General features: G+C 34.0%; 1 protein-coding gene across 6 annotated transcripts in view; it reads right to left on the bottom strand.

Moving 5' to 3' along the window:
* Positions 1–10,776, bottom strand: part of LOC106458166 (nucleolysin TIAR-like) — a 281,791-nt gene that overhangs the window by 244,994 nt on the left and 26,021 nt on the right. Inside the window, exon 1 of one of the 6 annotated variants that reach the window (XM_022384307.1) lies at positions 1,534–1,625. The exons of the other annotated variants lie outside the window; for them this stretch is intronic. Coding sequence (XP_022240015.1) covers positions 1,534–1,590 — 57 coding nt within the window. The 5' untranslated portion in view covers positions 1,591–1,625. Of the gene's footprint in view, positions 1–1,533; positions 1,626–10,776 lie in introns of those variants that run through there. 6 annotated transcript variants of the gene reach the window in all.

The following is a 10,776-nucleotide window of genomic DNA, read 5'->3' as shown; positions in this document are numbered from 1 at the left end:
AAACGTTGTACATTTGCTGGCATGTTAAACTTATATTAAAGTTTTTCTTCATTACCCATTTAAGCCGTCTCCAGCCATTAAAACGTTTCGCTCTTACCGGCATTACACATATTTAGAATGACATTTAAACCCAGGACACAGAGAACTATTAAAAAATCAATAGGAAAAAATGCATCGGCTTAGATAGCTTGTGTGAATTTTGAGTGTAACGGATGTTGCCTTTATTTTATTAACTAATATATAGTAATTAAATTATTGTACAACAGCAACACAATTTTCTTTACCATCAGTAACAAAACTAAAACCTACGACAATATCATACACAACAGGTAACAATGGGCGTTACCGCCATATGCATATCAACCTTCTCCATTTAGAGGATTTATTAGATTGTTTTATTTTAATAATATAAATAAACAAAAATCACCATCCGTCACACTGAGAAGGTCTGCGACAAACTATCGGTGTCACTTTAAAAAATACAAAACTTTATTAAAGTCTAACGCGAAGTGTGGTTTAAGGACATTTCCGCCAACATGATATAGAATATATTTTAATCGGACTAGAAAATTATAAGGGCTAAACTTACAATATGGCGGTTTTAAACTGGCTTTGTAAAAACCCATACATAAACTTTTTTATTATTATTATTTAGCCTAATGGTTATACATAAATAATATAATTTTGCCGATTATCACATTAATATCGGGTGGTATATGGAGAATAGATAAAAGAACTCCCTAATCAAAAAAATACTTACGCCACAATATAAAGCTATAGGGAGTGTACCTCTATATTACCCCCTCCCCTCCCCGCCACACAAACACCACACTTTACGCTAACATTCCTAATGCAGATGTTCGTTTGTACAGTACTACGTTCATTGTCTCTAAGCTTACAACCGTGCTCCTGGAATAAACGGTGTTCTCCCAGTTTCATTAGAGAAATGAAACTGGCCATCAAGGGAAAAAAAACAAGAGAAGAGTGCTCGTAAAACTTTCAACTTTCCCCTCTTTTCATAAAGGCTAGGATTAGATGTAATCAACTTTAGTGCTCTCACAGCTGTATTTATTCACCTCTGCAGCTACTGCGACCATGTTTAAAGAACTGGGAAACTTTATTCACAGCGGGAGTGTTGAACAACCATGCTTTTTGCTCACATATTTATATCCAAACTTGCAGTACTAAAACACGAAGTTTACTGAGTGAGTTACCACAGGGAATTAATAAATATTGAAGAAATGAGAAATATGAACATGCAAGATAAAACTTAGAGGCTTACATCACGTGGTTTTTATTAAGCCTACATGTTTAAAAATCCTAAAATAATCTAAAAAGTCGACGAATGAGTTAACTAATAGCAAACTCTTAATATCGATCTTTAAAGTAATCACTGGATAATATAACCTTATAAATTGAAAATCGTGTTAGAAAAGAAAGAAAGCGTCTTAAATCTACTTTTCAACAGAGGTGATACTTACAACGCCAACCTCACATTATAAAACCATGCATCACAAGAAAAAAATACTTTACCCAAAGTACAAAAGGGTTCGCCGTACCACAAGCCCACTGCATGTCGCTGCCCAGCATTGTAATTAGAACGGAGAATTTGATAGAGCCAAACAAACGGAACGGCGTCGAGCAAAACCGGATCACAGACTGCGCATTGAAAGCTTGATCGGCGCTGAAGTAAAGACTGTCGCGAAGCTATAACGTTACCAAACAAGGGAGATCACGAGCGTTCTGCACGTGCTCAGCGCACTCGCCTCGAGGGGGGGGAGAAGGGGTCCATTAACGACACCAAAGTCTCTTCGTGAAATTCAACGATTTGTTGTTAATGGTGTTTTTCCAAATATAACTCATTTCCCTGCAGAATTCAAAACATATAAGCAATCCCTGTACGACAAATTTAAAGCTGCTAATATTCTCTATACAAATGAATGACTAATTCTTAAAACAAAATTTTGGCTTCAACACAAATACATCTGAAAACATCTGTGTTTCAAGTTCAAATTACTCTCGCAAGACACCGAAAAATAACGATTTTTCTACCCAACTTTTCACACTTTCTAATTAAATATTTTCATAAATATAAAGGCACAGCACCAACACATTTTACGTAGTTAATATGTAAATCTGTTTTTCTTAAAATCCTCTTTGCGCGTACAAAAGAAACGACAGGACATGGATAGTAGTTTAGTAGTTTGGTTTATTCGACGTGAAATAACGGGTATCATGTCATGCCTGATAAGCCTCGGTTATTCATCTGTTCTGTTACTAAGCTGTAAAGTGGGTTGTCTATGTTATGGTTCCCGTTGGGATCAAGCCCTGAATTTTAGCTTTATAAACGTTAAAGCTTGCCGCTGAGCCAACGGGGGAACAATAAGCCTCGATGAAGCGTGAATTTATATACAAACATATGCACACACTTTTTCCTTTTACAGTTTTTACTTTTCTGAATCGTATTAATAAAAAAGAACTGAACCGCGTATTTCTACAACTTGAAAACAGAATATGTTTGCCGGCATTTTCTCCCTTTAACTCTTTTGCTGCGTTGTACCGTAGAGCTCAAGGCATATCTTTATGCGCTTTGAATACCATTCAACGCATCCTAGGGAAATGGGAAATCCTAATTTTTTCTAGTGGTTATATATGGTGCATATATCACACACCAAAGTCATGCGACTACCTAATATCTACAGCAGGATAACGTGCTTTCACAAAGTGTTGGAACAAATCCCGGGCTTGTATGACATTAAACTGCTTTACTTTTGCGGCTTTATACTGCCGTTTAGCCCTGTAAAACTTCAAGTAAAGAAAACAGGTTCAACTAAGTTTTCACTTGTAAAAGAGGTTGTACTCCCTACCATCCCAGAAGAGCTAAAGCAGCAATTGGCGGAGAAGACCAAAGATTCATCCCAAATATGTTTTGAATACTTTGTGTTTGTAAAATGTGCGCTATATGTTCCTATATCAAGAAGAATTACGTAACTGAGAGCAGTAGGTCTAAAAATGCCGATAAGTCTTTTCTGGTTGTTACTAAAAATATCTAGCACAGTCAATACAAATAATTCACTAGGGCTGTTCAGCACGTTCAAACGTTTACTAATTGAGATATTTCGACCTTTATACAATTACTTGTCAATGGGCTCCTATACACGGGTTCCATATTTATAAAAACAGAAACTTGTATTAGTATCTCACGAAATAAAAACGTTATTATGATAGTCTGACAATCTGCATACAACCAACTGAAATATTAAGCATTGTAATTAGTACTTAGGTCAAGCTGCGCCATTCCCTGCATCTTCTTTCTGAAAATCAGGGTTCTTAAAACTTTTATGTCTCACAGACATCGTTCCGCAAATGGGACAGATGCTCATCCAAAAATCCACCCCACTGACAGTTACGGCTTTAATTTTTTTTTTAATATTACATTTTAGTATCTGGTGTTATAAATGTAATATGGTTAGAAAGTCGCGTGTATAAAATCGACAATTAAAGGTCATGACAAAAGTTTCTAAAACACTCATCTAACACACTGAATTTTAAATAACGGACAACAAATAGACGAAATTGAATCAAATATTTTGTAATAGGAGTATACACCTGATATCAGAGGTGTAGTACTACCGGTACCTGAAATTAGAGCCGAGTCCCGAACTTCAAAAACTATGTATGTAAAAAAAAGTGATTCAATTTACGTACGACATTAAGTGTATTTTATAACCAAACACTTAACCAAAGGCTGCTTGTTTTGAGTTATTCATATTGGAAAGAGAGAAGGTATGTAAAGCATAATAAAAATCAAGATAGTTATTATTGTAGTGCAGATAGAAAGGTAATAAGTTAATAAGACATACGATCTTAAAAATTGTGTTAAAGTTGACGAATTTTGTTTGATACACAGTTGTTTTGTCTTGCTGCTTAATTTAAACGTGTTTTCTCTTCCTACTATCTATATGCGTATTCAATTTGGCTTTAATGTAAGTTGTCTCAAATAATTAATGTTGAATATATTTTCTTTATTTAAAATGGACTAGACAAATTGAAATTATCCTTTGAGATCTTTACCCTTATAGTAACGTCACACGTCTGACAAATTTTGTCAGGCACTAAAATTTAGCACTACACCACTGCCTGATATGGGCAGTTATACACATTCTTCGCCAACGAATTATATGTTTGCGAAAAAGTACACAAACAGGTACACTACTTCATGAGGCAAACTATTCCAAAGACAGTCTAAATTTTTGTTGTTTCTTGTGATGCTTCAGCGAAATAACATACGCTGGATCAACTATTATATATGAATTCGGTCGAATTTTAATTATCATCTACTTTTATTGTCGATACAGTTTGCAATACATGTATATACAATGTTGAGAACTCAAGTTTTGTTCCTTTGATAATAATAAAAAAAAATGTTTTCATAGTGGGTACAATGGCAGTAATTTCATAAGCTAGCAAGCATACTTTTTATTTTTGCTTTTACATAGTTATAATTAATTTCCGTTTTGATTTACTAAATCACATTAATAATAATTTTATGAGTGCAAGTTTTCATGCAGTTGGAGCTAAGGCCAACTTTTCTCGTTATCATCGGTCATCACAATTCTGCAGCTGGCTTACCTCCCATAGTAAAAACTGAATCTACTTGGGCCTAAACACATCCCTCATTTTTCCTATTCAACAACAAGGGTTAGACTTAAAAGAATAAAAGCATTATTCTTTAAAGCGTGGGATACTTGAATCTGATAGCACCTGCTCTATATATATAACAAACATCTTTGCAATCAATTTTAGAGAAAATAGTTACGGGCTGTACATGTTTTCTACACTCCACGAAGATGCAATGTGTTATTTGAAAACACTTAATGATACTAGCCACTCCAAGCTCAGATCTAGTTAATAACTGACCTTTAAATTATCTCCATTATAAACAGGGATAGTGTTTAATGGTTACACAAGCATAATTCATAGGATTCACAAGCCTGCATTACTGGACAACTTCTCAGTTCAAACACAGAGTGCCCTGTACGATCTCTAGGTGTTTTAATAACATGTTTCTGACGGTTTCTTGTCAAACAACGTAAGTGCCATCTAAATTTCCTATTATAACGAGACTAAACAAGATAATTCTGCAAAAATATAACCAATCTTGCACCCATAAAATCCTCAGTGAATTTGCTTTATTAGTAAATATTCATATTTGTATAGTACTATCATAATGTTATGTTCATGCACAAATTCTCCTTCTACCACTTATGATTAACTACATTTTCGGTTTATGAATGAAATAAAAGTAATTATCTAAAAATATATATGTGTGTGAACTTTCTCAGCTTTTTATAGTGGCGAAAAAATGGCTTAAAGGTCTCATAATGAAGTATTATAATTTTAGATAATCAAATAAGATTCTTTTATTCAACTACAAGCTTGTTTTGTTGAATTTTGCGCAGAGCAACTCGAGGGAAAGCAGCTAATCAACACCATCCACTGTTCAGTCTTGGAATATTCTTTACCAACGAACATTGGGATTGACCGTCATATTATAACGTACTCACGGCTGAAAGGGCGAACTTCGCACCCCAGCTTGCAGTGCCATGACTCAACCTCGACCTAATATGCTGTGCTATAAAATAGGGCCTTAAATATTCATATGTATAGCTGAATAATAAAATAAGCTCTACTGACGCAAGTTTCTTATTTGTTGGTTGTTGAGCGCAATGCTACAAAATAGACTATTTATGCTATGCCCACCACGAATATTGGAACCCAATTCTTCGTGTTATAAACCCTTAGACTTACAGCTGAGACTCTGGGCGGAGGAGAGGGTAGCAAGACTCTTATGGATTTACTTTCCAACTAATATTCACTCTCTACTGCGGTCCCTCCATTTACCCAAGCTTAAACTAGGTCTTTGTTTTCAGTTCGAAATATCCAATCGCTGTTTAAAAAATAACTTCAAACGTTTAACATTTAGAATTAATTTTTATTTCGATGACAAAGTATCGCAAAAGTGTACCAGCGATCAAGAATTACAAGTATTACTTTCACTTTTGAAAATCACTTATTTTTGTGAAGGTAAACAAATTTCAATGGCTTCGTATATTTCACTCCTTATCTTCAATATATGTCAAATAGACAAACAAAAAAATTTCTAGTGATATCGAGTTTTACTTGCACTATTGATTGTATCGATACTTGCGTTGTATGTTTCAACCCAGCTGACATTTCGTATCCAACTATTTCTTTGTAAACGTACGCGACTGAAACACTATACAGACTTCCTCAATGACTTCAGTCACACTGTTCCGCTAGATTGGCAAGAAGAGAGCAAAAGCATGCCAGAGATAAATAGATAATGACAAAAGGATGCTATATTTAAGCTTAAATTTACAAATGACAAAATGCGTAAACGTATATTACTGTAACACAGCATAGTGCCATGTAAGAAAATACCCACAATTTTTCTTTACTGCCCCATTTAGTTAAATGTTCAGTGTATAAAGTATACGGATGGAAAACAGCTTAACATGAGAGCTTCGACAACATTTAACATTAGTATTCATGAAGGAATACAAAAATCATACACGAGACAAATCGAGTTTTAAATCCACTACTCACTTAAATATTCGTCTGTCGATGACTTAACGATAAGTCTGAGGGCTTGTAACGCTAAAAATCGAATTTAAATACCCGCGGCGAGCAGACCACAGATAGCCCTTTGTGTAGCTTTGCACTTAACAACAAACTTAAGCGTTCCCATTAACTTCCAAGTAGACATTCTTTAATGAAATCAGTAAATTCTCGGAACGAAAATTTGTTTTCCAAAAACAGAGTATACAAAAACATGGACGATTTTTAAGATGCTTAAGTAAGTCGTTAACGGGTATTGCGAAATAGTATTTCGCTGTTCATTATAGGCACAGTGAAGTACAAAGAAGCAGCATATTCATATTTTGTTGACTTAAACAGTATGATAGACACAAAGGGCGAAAAAATTATAATTTATTCGAAAAATATTTTCAGACTTATAAAATGCTTTAGATATTAAACAACCAACTTGGCGAACGATTCTGAAATTAGATTTGACCACACTGTGAATTATTTTCTGAGTGAGGTCAAAACCTACATCACTGAAATCCTCATTCTTAGAATCGTAAGCTACAAGAATAGTTCATCACTCCAAGAAAACAATGAGTGTGTCTCAACCTCCTGACAGATATTAATTTGGAGATAATCCGTAGTCAACCAGGAAACACGGCCCTAATTACTATAGTTTTAGCTTGTAGGCTTCATTACAAGAGTGGACTTGACAGCGTATCCTTGTAGTCCGTTGAAGAACTAATCGATCGTCAGCCTACGACACTAGATTTTCATGATTAGATGCCAAAACATCGTCTTTTGTGTTACAACGAAAGAAATGTATATCAGAGAAATGTAAATATTTACATTTACTGAAAATACATGTTGGGAAAGTGTAATATGAAACAAAAAATGACAATTTGCATGAATTGATAGCACAGCTTGGATCATGCACAATACCTTAATTCCATGACATAAACAAAAAATCATGAGTATGCATTTAAACATCGTTACCGAATCTTGTATATATATTGAGAACCGTGGTGTCTATCCGAGCGTTTTTGTCTCCTGTTTGAAAAGCTGCGCACGCAGGCAAAGCTCAACATTCACTTCTGAAATGACGGGAGAACAGGCATGAATAATATTGATGACAAATTTCATTTCGCAAGCAGGATATTCTACAATAAATTGTTAGTAATTAATCACACTACCGTTAACATTTCAAATTGTGACGTAGCTTAAAGAATAAAAATGTAGATTTACTACTCAACAATTACTTTTTTGCGTTGGACAGTATAAGCAGCTGAGAGCTTTGACTCTGAGTGAAACCAAAAGTGCAACACACTTAACATTTTTAAAGTCCATCAAATAAATTAAATTGATAGATTAACTTAAACTTTTTTCGTCACTGGGGACGGGTACTTTTGCTTATAGACACATAAAAGTGCACCATGACGGCACTACTGAAGACTAGTTGTTTTAAATTTACTGAGTTCGAAAATAAATAAAAAATATTATACTTAATTTAATCATCCATGCACAACAGTACCACATAAACGTTTAGTGACGTGTTTTATACTGTAGTCTCCGAGTGGATTAGACAAAAGCGTTAAACACAGGATTTTCTAGTAACTTCTGTATGTTACTGTCTTGAACATCTTAGTTGTGCCTGTTAAATTAAACGAACAACTATGTAAGCAAAATTACGACTACCTGTAGTTGTGTTGTATGGAATATATTATCTGTTGTTGGGAAGAAGTAGACCTGTCTGTAGTTGTGTTGAACTTAAGAAACTGAGTATATAAACTTTAATACAAAAACGTCTGTCTACTTCAAATACAGATCAGAATGCTATAATTTGGAGATCACTTAATGTTTAAAGTATTAAACCAACATGTTTTCATTATCATCTAAACTTTTATAATAATTTTTAAATCACTTTTAGCAGGCATCAATGCAAAATAGTGATCAATGTTAGAGTAAGCTTACAAATTATTTAATATGGGATTAGCGGATTTTCAATCGACGTACTATGTCTGAAATATGATTACAATGATTTCAATAGGGCAAATATAAATTATCACTTTCCTCTTTAGAAATAATGCCATAATAGCACACTAACTCAGCTTCAAACATTAATGTCACTCGCACACACAAGACATCAAACCTAATGTGCGCTTTAAATTTCTAAATTATGACCAATTTCAGCATTAAGTCGGGAGACTAGCTAACTTTCACATGAAACAAAAGCCTTGTGTCGAAGATCGTAATGATGAGAACCTCTGAATGAGTATATATATATATATATATATAATAAACTAGCTTTTAAACGGTAAATCGAACCCGCGATGAATTACAAAAATTTCTGGTCCGTAGTCAGTCAAACACAAGTAAAATCTTTAGACATATACGGTTTTTAACTATAAAAATGACGTTTTAATTATACATTGGTGTTGTTTACCATACTTGACACAATATTATGTCAGTAACAAAATTAATTTAGGATGAGTGCTCAATGATCTAAAAACATGAACACCATACGACATATTTTTATGGCTAAGAAAGTTCTGATTACTAAAACAACCAAAAAAATAAGATTTGTTTAATTACAACGTTTTCAAACTTCTCGGAATTTTTTAAGTAAAACTGTGAGATATTACAAATACTTCATTCTTAGCCTTCGTTTACATTAACACTGACTGACAGGTTCACGGTAAAACTTAATTATGCGTTTTTCTTTTGTTTTGTTTTTTAAAATAATGCACCTAGACAGCACAATGAAATAATTTCGAAAATTCTAGTTTCAGAAAATGAGATGAATAGCATCTGTCACATTACAGGAAATACACCCTGTGGATGGTTTACGAAAAAATATCTTATTAAAGAGTCATCATATACTTTATTAGCTGTGCTACCACTGTGTATTTGAATTACAATAACATATCACGATGTTTGTAATTATTTCTAGATGTTCACAAATTACTCCAACACCCTATGAAGAAGTCTAGATTATAATTGGGATAGTAAAGTTATACAAAGTATGTGAGCATGCCAGTATAAACCAGCGAATATATTTTGAAAACAGGTCACAATGATGCATGAACTAAAAAAATAAATCATATTTTGGTACTGACAATGAAGCATAATCTTTAAACTTGACACCTGTTTACCGTAGGTTATCGTTTATTATTTGGTTATATGTCTTATGAAATGTATTTTTATTACTTTTATTCTGGTCTGTACTTGGTGAAAAACAAGAAAAATCTATATACATATACAGTTTTTCACTATAAAAATGACGCTTTAATTATACAGTGGTGGTGTTTACCATACTTGACACAATATTATGTCAGTAACAAAATTAATTTATTAAGAAATTATAAAGTGAAAATAGTATAGCTCTACTTTTTAAAGCAAATTATACCACAGATTGTAAGAAAATCGTTGTATGGGAACAGGTGAGTAAAATTAAAATCTGTCACGTGATTTTCACTAGAGATAGATGTAGTTACATCATCGTCAACAATAGGGGGTTTGGAGTTTCTCCAAGTGTCTTCTTTCAGACATATTGGACATTTCGTTTATTTCGGTTATTCACATAAAGCTATACAAAGACCAACTGCGCTAGCCATATTTAACTTTGAGCTACAGAATAGAGTAAAAAGCAGCAAGTCAAAAGTGTAAACGTCCATCTTTAAGGCTACTCTTATAGTGGAATAGTCGAATAGTGGAAAATGACCGACCCCCAAAGTGACAAGCGCAACTTTTCGGCAATGGGAAACGAACCATTGACCCTCGGACTTGCAATCCAGCAGGCTAACCAATAGGCCTCGCCCAGCTCTTGGGATTCTGGAGAAAACAACAGAAATTTCCTTTCTGTAATTCGTCCATACGACCATCGTCAACATTTCTATAAAGCTTATAGCTGACTAGCTTATAATGCTCCTTACTACTTTTAGGTGAATAATCAGTCACAAGAAATGTTAGAAACTGGTTACTTTCTAGTATAATCATCACAGGTAATATTTCCCGGTACCACACGTGAAAGTTGGCCAGCAACCTGATGACCCTAAAAAGTGAAATATAAGACATGTTTTATTATGTAACAACTGGCTGAATTTATATGCAGATCAGTGTTTACGTCTCCAATGGTTAAAACTGTAGTCTTCACACAGGTTCTTCAGC

Source organism: Limulus polyphemus, unplaced genomic scaffold (assembly GCF_000517525.1).
Source record: "Limulus polyphemus unplaced genomic scaffold, Limulus_polyphemus-2.1.2 Scaffold423, whole genome shotgun sequence".
Classification (NCBI taxonomy): domain Eukaryota; kingdom Metazoa; phylum Arthropoda; class Merostomata; order Xiphosura; family Limulidae; genus Limulus; species Limulus polyphemus.
Note: the sequence above shows the minus strand (reverse complement) of the source record. Positions and strands in the feature narration are given on the sequence as shown.